This window comes from Mytilus galloprovincialis, chromosome 7 (genome assembly GCF_965363235.1).
Source record: "Mytilus galloprovincialis chromosome 7, xbMytGall1.hap1.1, whole genome shotgun sequence".
Taxonomy (NCBI): Eukaryota; Metazoa; Mollusca; class Bivalvia; order Mytilida; family Mytilidae; genus Mytilus; species Mytilus galloprovincialis.
The window spans coordinates 82882821-82900034 of NC_134844.1; the positions used below are offsets into that span (position 1 = coordinate 82882821).

Genomic DNA, 17214 nt, shown 5'->3' on the forward strand with positions numbered 1-17214 from the left:
CAAGTTCGTTAAACGGAATTGTCCTGACGATGTGCTGGTGATAAAAAAAACGGTCCTGGTTCTGTGCTCCTATGTCCTGGTTCTGTGCCTTTATATTTTAGTTAAACGTGGCATATATTCAAGATCATTGATGCTGTACTGTTATTGACTAATTAACTGTTGTCTGCTTTCTTGAAATTGACATTGTTATGAATCTGTTTACTGTTATTATGAGAGAAAAATTACCCCTATTTTTTATTCTTTTTAAAATTAACTGTAATTTTATTTATTGGCCTGTTAATGGAACCCTTCTTGCCCCCTTTGAAGATAAGAAAATATGTTTACGATTTTCGGGATAACGATCATTTTGCAAGATCACCAAAATACGTTGTAATTTATACAATACTTATATAAAGTAGATGATGTGGTATGTTTGTTGTCAATGGACAAATTTCCATAAGAAACCAAAGGAAATATGTGTTAACAACCATACGTCATTGTACGACCTTCAACAATAACCCATAAAATAAAAATGTAAAAGGTTTTGCATAAAAATGGAGAGCAAAAATATAGAACAAAGGACTTTCTGAACGTTTGAATCATATGTCTTTAGCAGCTTAAAACACATTTGTTTGTGAACAATTGAGTGCTGACTATAAGAATGACAATAGTATTGCGGATTTGTTTGTGTTTTTTTTTTGTAGGGGATGTGGGTAAGTTAGAGCGAGGTTACAGTGGAAGTGTTAAGCTTTGAATAGTTTCCCGTAAGATTTAAAAGTTTTTTTGTCTGAACGGTTATCAGGTATTTTTTTTTTCGAAAGTTCGATAGAACACTAAAAAAAAATTCACTATTTTATGAAAGAGCAGACTAGAATATGCCAGAGAATATGTCAGAGAATGAAGACGAGATAACCTAGAGAACACTAACAAAACTAAGATCTCTTAGCTTTTTCATTTCAAAATTCCAAAATAAATAAATATTTTTGATAAAGAATTACAGGGGAGGAAGTGAACAATGTGTCCTACTTTTCTATATTTAAATATTTTTATGAATAAAAATCAAATGTGCCTTAATTATAATTGAAAATGAGTAAATGGAAAAAATACCCACCTAAAATACACTTTTATTTTAATATTGGTAATATCACTAAGCTTTTAAGTTTAGTGTGTCAAACACACCATCTCTGTAGTAATGACTCCTTACTAAGATATTTCACTTCTCCATTTTTTTTCTGCATTTTTTTATATTGTGAATTCTTAGTATTATTATATTAAAATGAAGCCTTAATTTATATTTAAAAAAACTGAATCTAAAGCCAGATAAATCAAACATTTTTGTTTCCATCTATCCGTTTTCAGGACTTTAACAATCAACGTAAACACGCCTGGAAAGTAAAATGCGTACTCGACTGTCTGTAATCAACCATTTTTAGACACCCTCCTAAAAAACAGGCCGGGATAGGGGTTCAGAGATGCAAATTAAGTACTTAGATCAATATTTTATATTTTCGATTATGGTTTATCTCCCCCTCCTGTGGCCTGTCAATTACGAAAATGTGCAAACTGCAATAGTATCAAAACAGCACAGACAATGAATAATAGAGATATAATTTTGTACATTTACATGTATCAAGGGGAAACTTCTTGCAAAGCATTATTATTTATAGTTCATTATTGTATTTATTAGAAAAAGAGAATTTGGTGAAAATAAAATCACTATTTTTGTAGAAAATTCACAGACCTTTGTACAGAGATTTTTGTTATGTTTAGCATGGGATCAACACAAGGGTACATTATCTTTAAAAATCTATTTAAAAGTATTTGAAACTAACGTTTGCTTTGTTAATTGTGCCTTCAATTTCAAAAATTAAAATATCTCGTAACTTCATATTACCAATTGAGTATAAAACAAGTATATAAGTTTAAAAAAGAAATTCTTAGATTAAACACCTAGATTTAACTTTAAAAAGTCATAACAGTTTACAACAATACAAATCTACACACACAAACAACTGGCTTAATTTCAACTGATTATCAACCCGAATCGCTATAAGATCATAAATAAGCTCACCTGCGTCGAGGGGTCGTGTGAGGTTCATGTATTGTCTTGGCGTCCGTATTACAATTTACTTGACTAAATGTTACCAAATGATTTTTCAAGAGTGAATCTAGGAAAAACAATATTCATCAACAAACATGACCACTGTCTGTTAAAATGTATTCGAGTTTTTAGTTACAGCCGATTCCATTGAGTATGTAGACAAAGGTTATATCTTTGGTTAGCTTGCTTGTTAGCTAAACCGTGAAGTCATTGTTAGGTAAGGTATATTACCCTCCTTTCGAAGTAGCCTGGTCCTACAGACAGAAAGATGTGTCACTTGTCGGACTAGTCTACTCTTAAAGTAGGGTAGTTTACATAACCTAACAATGACTTTTCTGTTCAGCAAGCAAGATAACCAAAGATATTCCCTTTGTCTACACACTCATTGAAATCGGCTTTAATATTGCAAATGTTCAAGCAATTAGGGCAAAACTTACCGAGTAAAAAAAATCAAAATGTCTATCTACCTTGCACATTTCAGAAAATTCAGATCAGATAACGAAACTGGGTCCGGCAACATTTAGAAGCAATTTAAGATTTTGACCCTCACAGTTTCCATTCACCACAAATATTCTCGTTACAACGAATCATTTTAAATACAAAAATACCATTTGCAGCCTTTTGTTTATCTATTAATACATGTATACGGATAAAGTTATGAAAGGCAGCAGGGTCACCAGGGTGAGGAGTCCATGTCATCTGAAATAAATGCTAAGCATAGATCTAGAAAGCGGCAGATAGTCATGACATTAAAAAAACTCTCTTCTTTTCGACTTTTTTCTACACAAATTGACACATAAAATGAATTATATATATATAGTATTGTGGAATTTTTAACTTGTGTTCAATTCATTGGTTACACCTTTTACTAGGATAACAATCCTGTCAAGTATGAACTGGGTAAAATATTTCAGAAAAGAAGGTGGAAACGGAAAGTTTCCGTGCGTCAGGTGCAACAGCATAAGAACAGCTAACATACCTCGTCAGGGTGGAAGCTAAGGCAGCAACCATTTGATTTTCTGGGGAGGGGGGGGGGGGGGGGGCTATGGTTTTTTTTGGAAAAAAAAATTGTTTGTTTCACCCTCAGCTGCCACTATATGTAATGCTAAAATTGAAAGAAAAAAATTGTTTTCGACTTGTCGTGAAAAAAATAGATTGTTTTTCGCCGCAGGCGAAAAAAAAAATTTGTCCAGAAAAAAAAACCATAGCCCCCCCCCAGAAAATCAAATGGTTGCTGCCTAAAAAGTCCACGAAAATTTGATTTAAAACCTTTACTCGTTCCAACAAAGTTATTGAGATTTTACTGAGGATTTAACCATCTACGACAACAAAATTTCTTTTTTTTTAGAATTTACAGCTCTTCTATAAATATATGCAAAGCAAACCATTGATTAAATTGCTTGCTATGATTGTTTGGATGTTTGTAAACGACAGGTAAGTAGTCTGTTTACTATATACTACAATTTGTTTGGACAATAAACATTAACTTCAATTCCTGTCAGTTTGTATTTGTCCAATCAAATCCCAGTATGTATTGAAACTCCGCCTACCTATTGTTTGAAAACATCCAAGCAATTGAAACATAGCATGCAAGTCAATCAAAGTTTTTTTGCATGCTTTTATAGAAGAGCTGTACTATATAATGCAAAGAAGCGTTTAAGTCTTTCGCCCAAAAATACTATCAATTTCTTTTTGTCCTATGTAACTTCCATACCATTTCCTTCCATTCATCGACATGATCATTAAATTGAACTGTAAAATATTTCTTGGTACCTGCTTAATTCCTTTATAAGTCTTATGTAAACATAATTATGACAATAAATGTTGTGAGCACAAGATTCACTGAACATTTTTAAAGTTCTGCTTCATCAAACATTGAAATGTGAACTTAAGTTTTGAGACTTTTTTCATCGACACGATTGGGATTTTTGTATATGAGAACATGGTTTATCTATTAGTTGAAAATGCAGCTTTGAACTAGCTTTCAGTACCTGCAAGCATTCGTTATTCAATAATGTGTGTCTTTGTGTTATTATTTTATGTAATAAATTGTTGTGTTGGTACACCACTGTAACAATGAAGGAGGAAATGAGGAGGATTGGTTGGATGGAAGTGGGGAGGGGTATGCGGAGCGCTAACAAACATGTCTATGCGGCATGGGCTTTGATCATTGTTGAAGCATCAATGTAAGGGGCATTTAATATCTTAATAAACTATTCTTATTTTAGATACTATATATTGTTATCTGATATTGGACGAAAGATGTTGCCCTTTTATGTAATTATTTAATACAAGTTACGATCATTTGAAAACACACATTAAACAGCCAAATGGATGCACAAGAGCTAAAATAGGAGTCATAGATCCTATTGACAACAATTATCTGCCCAATTTTATTGATTTTGTAACATTTGTTTCAAATATGACCAACTTCTTATCCAAAATCACCAGCACCGTATCAGGACCCACCAGCACAATGACAGGACCCACCAGCACAGTATCAGGACATGAATAAATTGAGAAAATGCTAAATTTTAATAAATTGCAATGTTTTTTTCACAAAATAGTTTTGTCGTGTGGATTGCGGTATAGAAAGCGGACTCTATGAGCATTTTTGTTTAATTTTTTCAGTTCGAGATTTTCTGAAATTGAGCATTTTTGTGTTACGCTTACTGAAACAGTTTAGAGGGTCAACTTTTTAATGGTTTACATATGAACCCATAAGAAACAAAATTGAAAAATCTCAACTGTTTTCTTCCATTTTTTATGAGTGAAAACGTCAAAAATCATCATTTTCGTCTTTGTTTACATTTTTTCATTGATCACCAGCACCCGTCAGGACCAAATCACCAGCACAGTACGTTCTCTCGCAGGACAACCATACCCACCGTGAGAAAGCAACCAAAACACTACAAAATCGGCTAATAATCGACATTTAAAGGTCGGTAACTCCAAAATGATCGTCCGATTTTTTCTGAAAATTAATCGTAAGATTATGTATGTTAAACTTTGCTCTTATGCTTTTGATTTTTATGTATGATTTCTTTGCCATTTAAACAGTATTTAGTATTTCCCGCTTTCCTTGCTTAAAATAGCAAAACTGCATTAAAATCCATGGTAAATATTCATCACCGTCGATTACTTATTCTTTATACAAGGCGTTTCTTTCCGTCGCGAAGTAAGGAGAAAATTAGTGACGACTTCGATTGACGTCGGATGTCATAATATCTTCAGTAGCAACGTTGTTGTCGAGCGAATCAGTTTATATTTATTTTACGCACAGAGAACGGGGAAAAAAGAAGTTAGCGTATAATCTAGGAGATGAATCCGGAAATTAAAGAGTTGAGTAAGTATTATTTATTCTTATATATCTTAGAAATTTTATTATTGGATTGGGATATATCTTTTTTATGGGTTATGTTCTTCTTACTTTATTTTATGATGATATGATACCAAACCCGTACGTAACGGGAGGAATTGGGCTGGATTATCATATGATGAAGACACAGTATTCTACATTGACTAGAGTTATAGGGGACGGTTGAGATATCAACAAAACATGTTTAACCCCACCGCATTTTTGCGCCTGTCCAAAGTCGGGAGTGTCTGGCCTTTGTTAGTCTTGTATGTTTTTTTAAAATTTAGTTCATTTATATGTTTTGGAGTTTTATAGTATGACGTCCATTTACACTGAACTATAGTACACATATTTATTAGAGGCCAGCTGAGGTTCAACTCCGGGTGCGGGAATTGCTCGCTGCATTGAAGAACCATTGATACATGACTTCGGCTGTTATCTACTCTTTTGTCGGTTATTGTCACCTTGACATATTCCCCATTTCCATACTCAATTTTATTTAGTCTTGCATTTAATGTGTTTAAGTTATGGGGATATGAAGGACCTTTACAATTACTAGTATAATAAATATTTTTGGTATTTCACGAAAAACGTCTTACACATAATGAAGGTATTACAAATATACTCTTGATTTTAGGGTAATAACTAAAAGTTATGCTCAACTTATTTCCATTATTGAAATTAACAATGAAAAAATATAAATTCAAGAGTTCAAAGTTCGGAGGTCACCGAATTTTTATTCGGCACCATTACGAAAACAGGCTTTAGAAATTGATACATCAGTATAAAAGAATGTGAATTGGAAGATTATTAGACATACTATTTAGGAAATGCTGGAAAAATGGAAAATAAAATCAAACTTAAATTTTGTTTGAATAAACCTACTTGGATGAACCTTGTGAAGTGGACATCGGCTAATTAAACTTTTAGGTAAAATTGTGTTAAATTATGGTTATTATCGTCACATGATCTTTAATATATTTTATACTATTTTCAGCAATGGATGAAGATAATGAGATCTTTGAACGCAACTTGAGCGGGTTTACTCTATCTATATTGCATGCTGCTTGTAGTGAAACGGAAACAGATGCAGTGTCCGTTCAACAAACAAAGGACACTGAAACAGCGAGTAAAGAGGAGATAGAAGCTTTCTTTGGAGATTTCAGAACCAAAGAGCTTGACAGACTAACTGCAATAATTAAAGAACACAACGATGAAGCAAGTAACCAAGAAACAGCGAGTGAAGAAGAGAGAATTTCTTTCTTCAAAGATGTCAGAACCAAAGATTTAGACAGTATGTATGCAACCCTGAACACACAAGTCGACAAGGCAGAGAATCAGGACGTACAAGCAAAACCAGTAATTAGTACAGAGGAGATAATACAAAATCAGGCACTACATACAGAAGAAACAGCTAGTGAAGAGGACCGTGTAGCATTCTTTCAATCAGTTAGAGATGCAGAGCGAAAAAAACTTGTTGACGCATTTGAAAGAGAAAAAATATGGAAAGAACAAAGAGAAGAGAGACGCGCGAAAAAAAGACAGGAACAAATAAGAAAAATGTTTGAGGAGTTTCACAAACCAGCTGTGAGTCCACCATCAGCGTCATATTTGTCACCTGCGCAAGAACCAGGTCCATCCAATGAGCAGTACCATCAGGTAGACAATGATATCCTATTTTGCATCTTATTAAAAATATTAAAATAATGAAAATTATACAACTCAGGATGAATTGGTACGAAGTCCTAAATTTGAACCATAATAATACAATTGTTTCATTCGATCGCATTCAGGCAAGTCGTTGTTTATGTTGATAATGTCAACTTTTTTGTATTTATAATAAATTGTTAATAAGTTAGTTCATGACTAAGTGTATTTATTCACTTGATTACTTGAAAGTTTGTTTTGAATATTTTTAGAAAAGAAAATGACTAACGTATTACAAATGTAATTGCTAAATTATTGATTTCTTTATTTTAAAGTACCCAAGCAGCAGTAATGCTGAATATAATATCATGCTGAAAGCCTCAGTCTCAAAACTCCACGAGAGAGTGAAAGCTTTCGCCGAACAACAAAAAGATCTCCAGCAAAAACTTGAACAATCACATGCCACAAAACCCAGAGCGGACACAGATGAAAATAAAGAAAACAGTAAGATATTTTGAAATAGGACTATTAAAAGTAAGACGTGGAAACAAAAAACTAAAGAGTTTTCTCGTTTGAATTGTTTTACATTCAATTTGTCTTATCGGGGCCTTTTATAGCTGACTATGCGGTATGGGCTTTGCTCATTTTTAAAGACCGTATGGTGACCTATAGTTGTTAATGTCTGTGTCATTTTGGTCTTTTGTGGATAGTTGTCTCATTGGCAATCATACCACATCTTCTTTTTTATATTATAAAGAGGCTGTAAATTCATTTTATTTCGGCAACAACTAAGGTTAAGTTGATAATCTGGCCATACGCTTCAATATTTCAGTGTATTCGAAAAACATTTTATTCTTTCAGCTGAGATGAAATTCTAAGATTATTAATATTTTCTATACTATAAAATGAATTATGATAAAAAAACGGAATAGCTTAGCTGACTATTAGCAGACGAGATGATTCTCTGGGAAACTTAATACAAACTTTAACGTTATTATGATTTCATCAAAGTTCTAACAAATTCCATTATATTGTCCAGCATTGTTATTATCTACTTGTTATAATAATTGTCTTTATTTTGCGATATATTAACTTGTATTATTCAGATTTCATTAATTTAAACCCTTACAATTATTAACGTTAACTTACACATGCAACTAATAACGCATACTAGTATGTGTGATTTGGAAAGATGGAACATATTGACAAATAGAAAAAGAAGGAAACAACCCCCCCCCCCCCCAAAAAAAAACAAACAGAGCTTATAAAATTGCTTTCAAATCGGCCGTCATGCATCTAATAAGGTTATGTATTTCAGTGTTTACTTTTTATACATATAACAATAATTCAACTTCTTGGCAGGGATTTTCTTGTGTGTTACACATTTCCTATACGATTTGCTACTAAATCCCTACTTATATACAAAGAGTTAGTAAAATCGGCCGAAAATAGGGATTCGACAAGATCCTCTATTGATTTTACTTACCTTCTATGGAAACGGAGGGGGTCTGTAGCAACCAATATAACTAATATTATATTTTAACAAGTACGTGAACCAAATACAAAAGATGAAGTACTTAAAAACTATTACAATATATTTAATAGAACACATCAGCATAAAAACAAGAAGTGATGCAGAAATACTTTTAGTGGACAAAACCAATGACGTAAAGAAGACAGGCTCTGTCAGACGCTTTGTAAGCAGGATGTTCAAGGTAAAGATATTTTCATTAGAAAACTTATATTTCTGGTTAGATTATATTGCTTTGAGTTTTTTAATTGTCATATATCCCGTATCTCGTTTCACTACTTTAATGATCTCGTATCTAATTTCACTGTTGTAAATCTCTGTTCATTTGTATAAATTTTGTCTCGTTACCTTGGCATTGACCATTTACAATTAACACAATTGCATGATATTTTATTTTGATAAAAAGATAGCATTTAAATTTAGTGGTTTTTTTTCATTTCCAGAGAAGCAAATCAACGACAGCTGATTTCAGTTCTAAGCAGGTAGACCCAGAAGAACTAAAGCTAGATTTGTCCTTGTTAGACGATAACAAAGAGAAAGCCCTTGAAGAGGAAGGTAATAACCTCAATGTTATGATATTTCAAACAAATCAACGAACTTATATACTGTATAGTATATACTCGTTTGATGTTGTTGTTGTATTGTTGTTGTTGTTGTTGTCGTTTGATGTTGTTGTTGTATTGTTGTTGTTGCTGTTGTCGTTTGATGTTGTTGTTGTTGTTGTAATTGTCCATAATTCTACCAAGGCTTTTGAAAGTCTGAGTATATGAACAGCGTCAAGCGTATCTAGTGAAGCTTTTTGTTCGAAATTGCATGCACAGCTAACGGAAAATCAGTGCCTCCGTGTACTCACCACCCAAATAGACAATCAGTATCGATAGTTTTGCGATTGAAGCACGATTGTAGTGTATATGTGTTGTCATAAAATCATGATTGCAACACCTTACATTTAAAAAAAAAAAACTGATAATCTGAGTTTTTTTTTTTCATTTCGCCTGTCAAACGTTTGGTCTTAAGCATTTTATTGATTGATTATTACGGAAACATTTGTCATATTAGGATCGGTACCATCACATTGTATCGATTGAAATACAATAAAACTTAGTGTAATAATTTATTTTTATAATTTTTCTTTGATTTAGACCATCCAGATACAGCAAGAACATCAAACAGTGAATGGTACACACTCAGTGATATTGAAGAACCACCTAGGCCAAGGCTAAAGCCATTTTTTACTCCATTAAAAGAAACACACGAGACAACAAGATCAAAGCTATCTGGTTCCACCAATAATAAAGTCGCTGAATCAATGAACCAATTTCTGCTCAATGAACCAACCAAATCAGATCCGACTGAAATACCAGTTCACAGTGGTTCTACCAGTAGATTTCAGCGTTTCAGGAAATGGATTGCACGACTTTGCTGCTGCTGCTGCTGTAGCCAGAATGATGAAGATAGGGATACAGCTTGTTCTTGATTTAATGAGATGTTTTTTTGGTTCACTTATTAATTTTATTTGTTTATTTTTTTTTCTTGTGTTCAATTATTAAATTGTTTATTTTTTTCTTTTGTTCACTTAGTTAATTGTTTATTTTTTTCTATTAAAATTTTGTTTTGTTTTCAACCTGTGTTGTTTTTTTGTGTTTTGCAAATCTATGAAAATAGTTTCCATATTTAAAATAAAAATACAGCTCAAAATGAAAATACAATTAAGGTTATCTTTTAACTAAGAATTAGAAGAATGGTCACATCATGCAGAAAACACTCATTTACAAATATAAATAAGTTCCATTTGTCCGGCCCATTTTTTTTTAGTATTAAGCCAGAATGTACAGGTTGTTGTGCTAGCTAATGTCAGTGAGGTCTTTATACACATTACACCACTCGTAAATCAAAATATCAGATAAGAGTAAACAGGAAACAAGAAACAGATCCGAAAATGTCCCCATTTAGCTGTAAATCGGATGAATAGAAAAAATAATATTTCTTTGAACTACATGCACCTTCTAAAAATTTGATTCCTTTTACATGCATATTAGTTCGAATAATTATGACGTCTTGAAAAGCTATTATTTTTTTTTTTATATCTTTGACGCCTTACATCAACGGAAAGCGTCAAAGCAAAAATTTAAAAAAGCCTTCCAAGACGTCATAATTATTTGGACTACATGCATATATATGCTTTTTTTGGTCTAATTTACACATTAACATGCGTGAAACCGTGCCTACCAGTCAGCAATTTTCGTAGGAGGGTGCCCACAGACTGTCTAAGAGGAGGTCCGCTCAAGAGCTGCTTCTGTGATTCTTAAATAATCAACCAAATTGTTCCCTAAAAATAATTCTGTCCATTTCTTTTATAAATATGACTCTTGAATTTTTGACACATCTCTATTCTTTGTTTTGAAGTGTAATAGGCCTTATTATTAAGGATAATCCCTAGACTAAGGTCATGGTTGACATTCATTCTTCACAACCAAGGAACATCAAATGCTACACTTTGATTGGTCGAGAGCAATTTATATGTTCTAAATGATTATACATTATTCCAAGTTCATAATGTAGTACGTCATTTAGTAACTACACCGTTCATGTAAACAATTAATACGTCAATGTCACGTGATCACACACTTTTTGGACTGAGATAACACAAAAAAATTTGGTAAGTTTATTCATACCTAGAGTAATATTTATTATTATTACTATTTCAAAAACAAATTGTTCTCTTATTTAAAAATCAACAGAGAATGTGACATTTAATCTCTGATTTGTAGTGTATAAATGTGTCGTAAGAATATAATTCCACCTTTTGAACTGGTTCGATATTAACGATGACGACCTCTATATTATAAACGTCAATGTTGATTGATACTAGAAACTTGTATAGTGTATTCATCCTATTGATAATAGTCTTTATGATTCATTGCGATTCTACTTAAAAAAAGGATTAAAACTTAGCATTAATTTGAGTACATATATATATATATTTTACAATGTTAGATCTTTCACGGAACTATTTATCAAGCTATTAATAGTCCATGTTCTAGACAAGTAATAGCTTTTCTAAAAAGCGAAGCATTGAGAGTATGTTTTGTCTTTCATAAGAAAATATTCTGTACCTGTGTGAGCCATTCAATTCATAAAGAAGAAGGCATTGAAAGTGTATAACCTTACAGATTATTTAACCGTCTTAACATGTCACCTATAGAGTGGGTAGTTTTTAAGTAAATCTGAGGCCCAATCTTGATTTCTAATATAATAGAAATTTATAATTTGGAAAACAGGTTTATCCTTCACCAAAATAAGACACTGCTTCTTTATCAATGAATATTTTATATAATATAAATGTAATTTCATGGTAAGAATATTTTACCAAATTCAAATAAAATGTTTATTTTTGTAATCTCAGGAAGAGATGTGAATTTATATATATAGGGTTAAATATACTTCCCACAGTCCACCACAACCCCTTGAATAAATTCAGATTTTTGTTAACACAATTGTAATTTCAATTGAACGACAAATTAAAACTGAAGTTACTGTATATTACACAGTAAAATTATGATGTAGGTAAGTACATCTTATGGATGTAATTTTTAATCACGTAGTAGTTAATTGCAATTATAACATGTTGTGAAAGCACACATATTGATGGACTATCGGTCTACTAGGAATCATTAGCTCAGTAGTCAGTACTTACTTCGTGACTGCTGATGGACTATCAGTCTACTAGGAACCATCATCTCAGTATTCAGTACTTCGTGACTGCTGATGGACTATCAGTCTACTAGGAATCATCATCTCAGTATTCAGTACTTCGTGACTGCTGATGGACTATCAGTCTACTAGGAATCATCATATCAGTATTCAGTACTTCGTGACTGCTGATGGACTATCAGTTTACTAAGGAATCGTTATCTATTTATAATATTGTAGTCAGTACTTCGTGTTTGCTGATGGACTATCAATCTACTAAGGAATCGTTATCTATTTAGTCAGTACTTCGTGATTGCTGGCGAGCTATCAGTCTACAAAGGAATAATAAGCTCAATAATTAGTACTTCGGGACTGCTGGTGGACTCTCAGTCTACTAGTAATCATTATCTATTTATTCAGTACTTTGGGACCGCAGGTGAACTATCAGTTTGCTAAGGAATCATTAGTACTTCGTGATTTCGGGTTGACTATCAGTCTACTAAGGAATCCTGATATCAGTAGTCAGTACTTCGTGATTGCTGATGGACTATCAGTCTAAAAGGAATCATTATCTATTTAGTCAGTACTTCGTGATTGCTGATGGTCAATCAGTCTACAAAGGAATTATAAGATCAGTAGTTTAGTACTATGGGACTGCTGGTGGACTATCAATCTACTAGGAATCATAGCTCAGTAGTTAGTACTATGGGACTGCTGGTGTACTATTAGTCTACTAAGAAATCATTAGCCCAGTAGTCAGTACATCGGGACTGGTGCTTGACTATCAGTTCACTTGTAATCATTAGCTCAGTAGTCAGTACTTCGGGCCTGCTGGTGTTGGTCTATCAGTTTACTAGGAATCATTAGCCCAGTAGTCAGTACTTCGGGACTGGTGCTGGACTATCAGTTTACTAGGAATCATTAGCCCAGTAGTCAGTACATCGGGACTGGTGCTGGACTATCCGTTCACTTATAATCATTAGCTCAGTAGTCAGTACTTCGGGTCTGCTGGTGTTGGTCTATCAGTTTACTAGGAATCATTAGCTCACTAGACTGTACTTCGTGACTGGTTCTGGACTAAAAGTCTACTTGGAAGTATTATCTCAGTTGTCAGTACTTCGGGACTGGTGCTGGACTATCAGTTTACTAGGAATCATTAGCTCAGTAGTCAGTACTTCGGGCCTGCTGGTGTTGGTCTATCAGTTTAGCATTCCTGAAGTTAATAAAGACAAAAATTTATATGTAATTGTTATTTTCGTTTTGTTTTATACATTAGGCATACAGGGAAAATATTAATATCATTATGGCGACAGCATGTGGTTTGATCACTCCAGTAGAAAGGATACAGATGATGTTAGAAACAGATGATTTTTCACCTCAGAGTTCAGCTGGTTCTGTTGATAGCGGATTTACTGAAAACGAAGAAGGTTCCAATAGTGTGCAAGACATTCATAAAAAATGGGGAAATTGCCCACCAGACAGCAGCTCGTTACCTCCATGTCGAGTATGTGAAGAAAAGGCCTCTGGATGGCATTATGGTGCAAATACCTGTGAACCCTGTAAGGTATGTTCACACACAAGAAGGCAACACGTTTCAGATTTTGTCGCCTTTAACATTTAACTTTTTAACATTTTTTGATTCGACCGTCAGTGACGAGTCTTTTTGTAGACGAAACGCGTGTCTGGCGTAAATATAAAATTCCAATCTTGGTATCTATGATGAGTTTTTTTTTAATTTTAATTTTTAAAATAAAACAAAAATGACGATCATGCAATAATCTTGCATGGCTGTGCTAACACTTTAGCTGTATTGGCAAAACCTTTTAGAACTTTATTTGTCTGTTTAACTTTCTAAATAGATCCTTACTGACAGGTTTCTTGTAGATGGAATATGAGTCTGGCATTCAAAGTTATAAGCCTGGTATGATGCTGACGATAATGATTGTGATGGTGATGATTTTTTCCCCATTCTTTTTAGTTTCTTTTTCATTTGTAAGGCCTCGTTCAAATTATATGCACATACAAAATCATATCAATTTTTCTATAAAACTTGTTAGTGGTATTTATTTTATTGAAGTAGGAAAACGGAGGGTCGGTTGATAACAAAACTTCACGACAAAAGAGATGATTTCAGCTTCCCAATTGTGACCTTTTCTAAACCAAGAGTAGAAATCTACACTTTGTATATTTTACGGTTGCTTTCAAGAGTAATGGCATCGTTATGGAATATCTGTTTCACAGATGATATCGGATATGTTCCTTATGTCATAACTACATTCCTGTTCCCTTTTCATGACCGGCTTTGTAAAAACATGAGCAACACGACGGGTGCCACATGTGTAGCGGGGGTGACTTAACTGATCCGAGGAGATAAGAGTTTCTGCTCAAAAAGTGTCACACAAAATAGTGAAGGAGTGACACATGTTACATTTTTTATATGCATTTTTACAGGGATTTTTTCGTCGCTGCATTGTCAAAATGAAGAAGAAAGAAGAATACAAATGCCTAAAGGACAAGAAATGTAAACTTGGTGGTGGTAAAAGAATGTCTTGCTCATATTGTAGATATCAAAAGTGTTTGGCAGTAGGAATGTCTCATGATGGTAAGTTTCCGCTGCCTTTATTTTTGTTCATCTGATGAGTTAAGCCTTTTTCAACTGATTTTTATATTTCGTTCTTATGTTGTATTGTTATACCATTGTCCCAGGTTAGGGGAGGTTTGGGATTCCGCTTACATGTTTAACCCCTCCACATTATTTATGTATGTGCCTGTCCCAAGTCAGGAGCCTGTAATTCAGTGGTTGTCGTTTGTTTATGTGTTACATATTTGTTTTTCGTTCATGTCTTTACATAAATAAGGCCGTTAGTTTTCTCGTTTGAATTGTTTTACATTGTCTTATCAGTGCTTTTTATAGCTGACTATGCGGTATGGGCTTTGCTCATTGTTGAAGGCCGTACGGTGACCTATAGTTGTTAATGTCTGTGTCATTTTGGTCTTTTGTGGATAGTTGTCTCATTGGCAATCATACCACATCTTCTTTTTTATATTAAGTCATACGGGTCTAGATTGAAAGTAAAAAGATTATCCGCTTTCGCTTTCGGGGACCTATGGAATGGCTAAATAATTGCAAGTTACATTTGAATTCAATATAATGTTAGATAATACAAGAAATAAAAGGATGGATGGGAAACAGACAGACACGACAAAGTCCGGTCTTTAACTAAGTTAGCCAATTCGTTTGCGTATATCTATATAATAAGATCATGCTTGACACTATATAGACATACTTTGGAGGACATACAATGAAACCTGTAGATATATTTTTAATTGAGTGCCATGACGTTGTTGACTCCGTTGCTCTTTGGTTTATGTGCCATTAAGTTGTTGTCTCTGTTGCTCTTTGGTTTGTGTGCCATTAAGTTGCTGTCTCCGTGGATTTTTGGTTTGTGTGCCATGACGTTGTTGCCTCCGTTGCTCTTTGGTTTGTTTGCCATTAAGTTGTTGTCTCTGTTCTCTTTGGTTTGTGTGCCATTAAGTTGCCGTCTCTGTTGCTCTTTGGTTTGTGTGCCATTAAGTTGTTGTCTCTGTTGCTTTTTGGTTTGTGTATCATTTAGTTGTTGTCTCTGTTACTCTTTGGTTTATGTGCCATTAAGTTGTTGTCTCTGTTGCTCTTTTGTTTGCGTACCAATAAGTTGTTGTCTGTTGCTTTTTGGTTTGTGTGCAATTAAGTTGTTCTCTCTGTTGCTCTTTGGTTTTTGTGCCATTAAGTCGTTGTCTCTGTTTCTCTTTGGTTTGTGTGTCATGACGTTGTTGACTTTTTTATGGCCAGCCTGCGACTCTTTGTAGCGGAAGCGACATATATCGATTTTGCATTCCCTTGATGTCTGTATAAACATTAACGTTGAGTCTATGGGTTAAGTTTTGGACATCAATAACTTAGTAAATCATTTTTTTAATTTTTCATGAATCTTGGAGTGAAGCTTTCTTTTTATTTTTTATGATGAAAAGAAAGTGTCCAGATTAAAATTTTAAAAATAATAATTACATTTTGTTTTTCCATATAACACAGTATAATAAAACATTTAGATATATTCTATAGTTAAACAAGTAAGGAATAATTTCATAAATAGGGATGGATATAAGACCATGTATACCACCTTATTAGTAGTTTTAAGTGGCTTAACTACTTTTGTACTCTATAAAAGCTATTGTTTTATTTTTCTCTTTTATTAATTAAAATATTTTCCTTTGACAATTACAGCTATAAAGATAGGACGATACACACACGAAAAACGAACAAGCAACATTAAGGAAATAAAGAAGATTAAAGTGACAGAAAAGATAGAAGAAAAATCGTCGGAAATTTACGTAGATGATAAAGAAGTTGACAGTTTAGTTGAAAATTTAATTCAAATCGAACAAGAATTTAATGGTGAATTTATTGAACTGTTTGAAGCAGATGGACTGTTGGCATTGCAGAAGACCGTATATGTAGGTTTTTACATTGTTTAATAGTTCATGATATGAGTATTACATCTATGATATAACTATATATAAAAAAGAAGATGTGGTATGGTTGCCAATGAGACAACTCTACACAAGAGACCAAATGACACAGAAATTAACAACTGCAGGTTATCGTACGGCTTTCAACAATGAGGAAAGCCCATACCGCATAGTCATCTATAAAAGGTCCTGAAATGACAATGTAAAACAATTCAAACGAGAAAACTAACGACTTGGTTTATGTACAAAGCAATGAACGAAAAACAAATATGTAACACATAAACAACGATAACCACTGAATTACAGGCTCCTTACGTAGGACAGGCACATACTATACAGATTATACATATTTTACAAATTAATCGCCTAAAATTGATTCTTTCCTCAAGCATCAGGTAA

At 33.4% G+C, this 17214-nt stretch overlaps 2 protein-coding genes across 3 annotated transcripts in view; both read left to right on the plus strand.

The window, feature by feature from the left end:
* Positions 1-5323: 5323 nt before the first annotated feature.
* LOC143083817 (uncharacterized) lies at positions 5324-10240 on the plus strand. Its single transcript, XM_076260191.1, has 6 exons — positions 5324-5426; positions 6436-7097; positions 7421-7589; positions 8691-8800; positions 9060-9171; positions 9759-10240. The coding sequence occupies exons 1-6, from the start codon at positions 5402-5404 to the stop codon at positions 10091-10093; spliced, it is 1413 nt and encodes a 470-aa protein (XP_076116306.1). The 5' UTR covers positions 5324-5401; the 3' UTR covers positions 10094-10240.
* Positions 10241-11193: 953 nt separating this feature from the next.
* Positions 11194-17214, plus strand: part of LOC143083818 (retinoic acid receptor alpha-like) — a 54100-nt gene continuing 48079 nt past the window's right edge. For both annotated transcript variants that reach the window (XM_076260192.1, XM_076260193.1), the window contains exons 1-4: positions 11194-11275; positions 13586-13873; positions 14761-14911; positions 16571-16800. In XM_076260192.1, the coding sequence (XP_076116307.1) occupies positions 13613-13873; positions 14761-14911; positions 16571-16800 (642 nt within the window). In that variant the 5' untranslated portion in view covers positions 11194-11275; positions 13586-13612. The remainder of the gene's footprint in view (positions 11276-13585; positions 13874-14760; positions 14912-16570; positions 16801-17214) is intronic.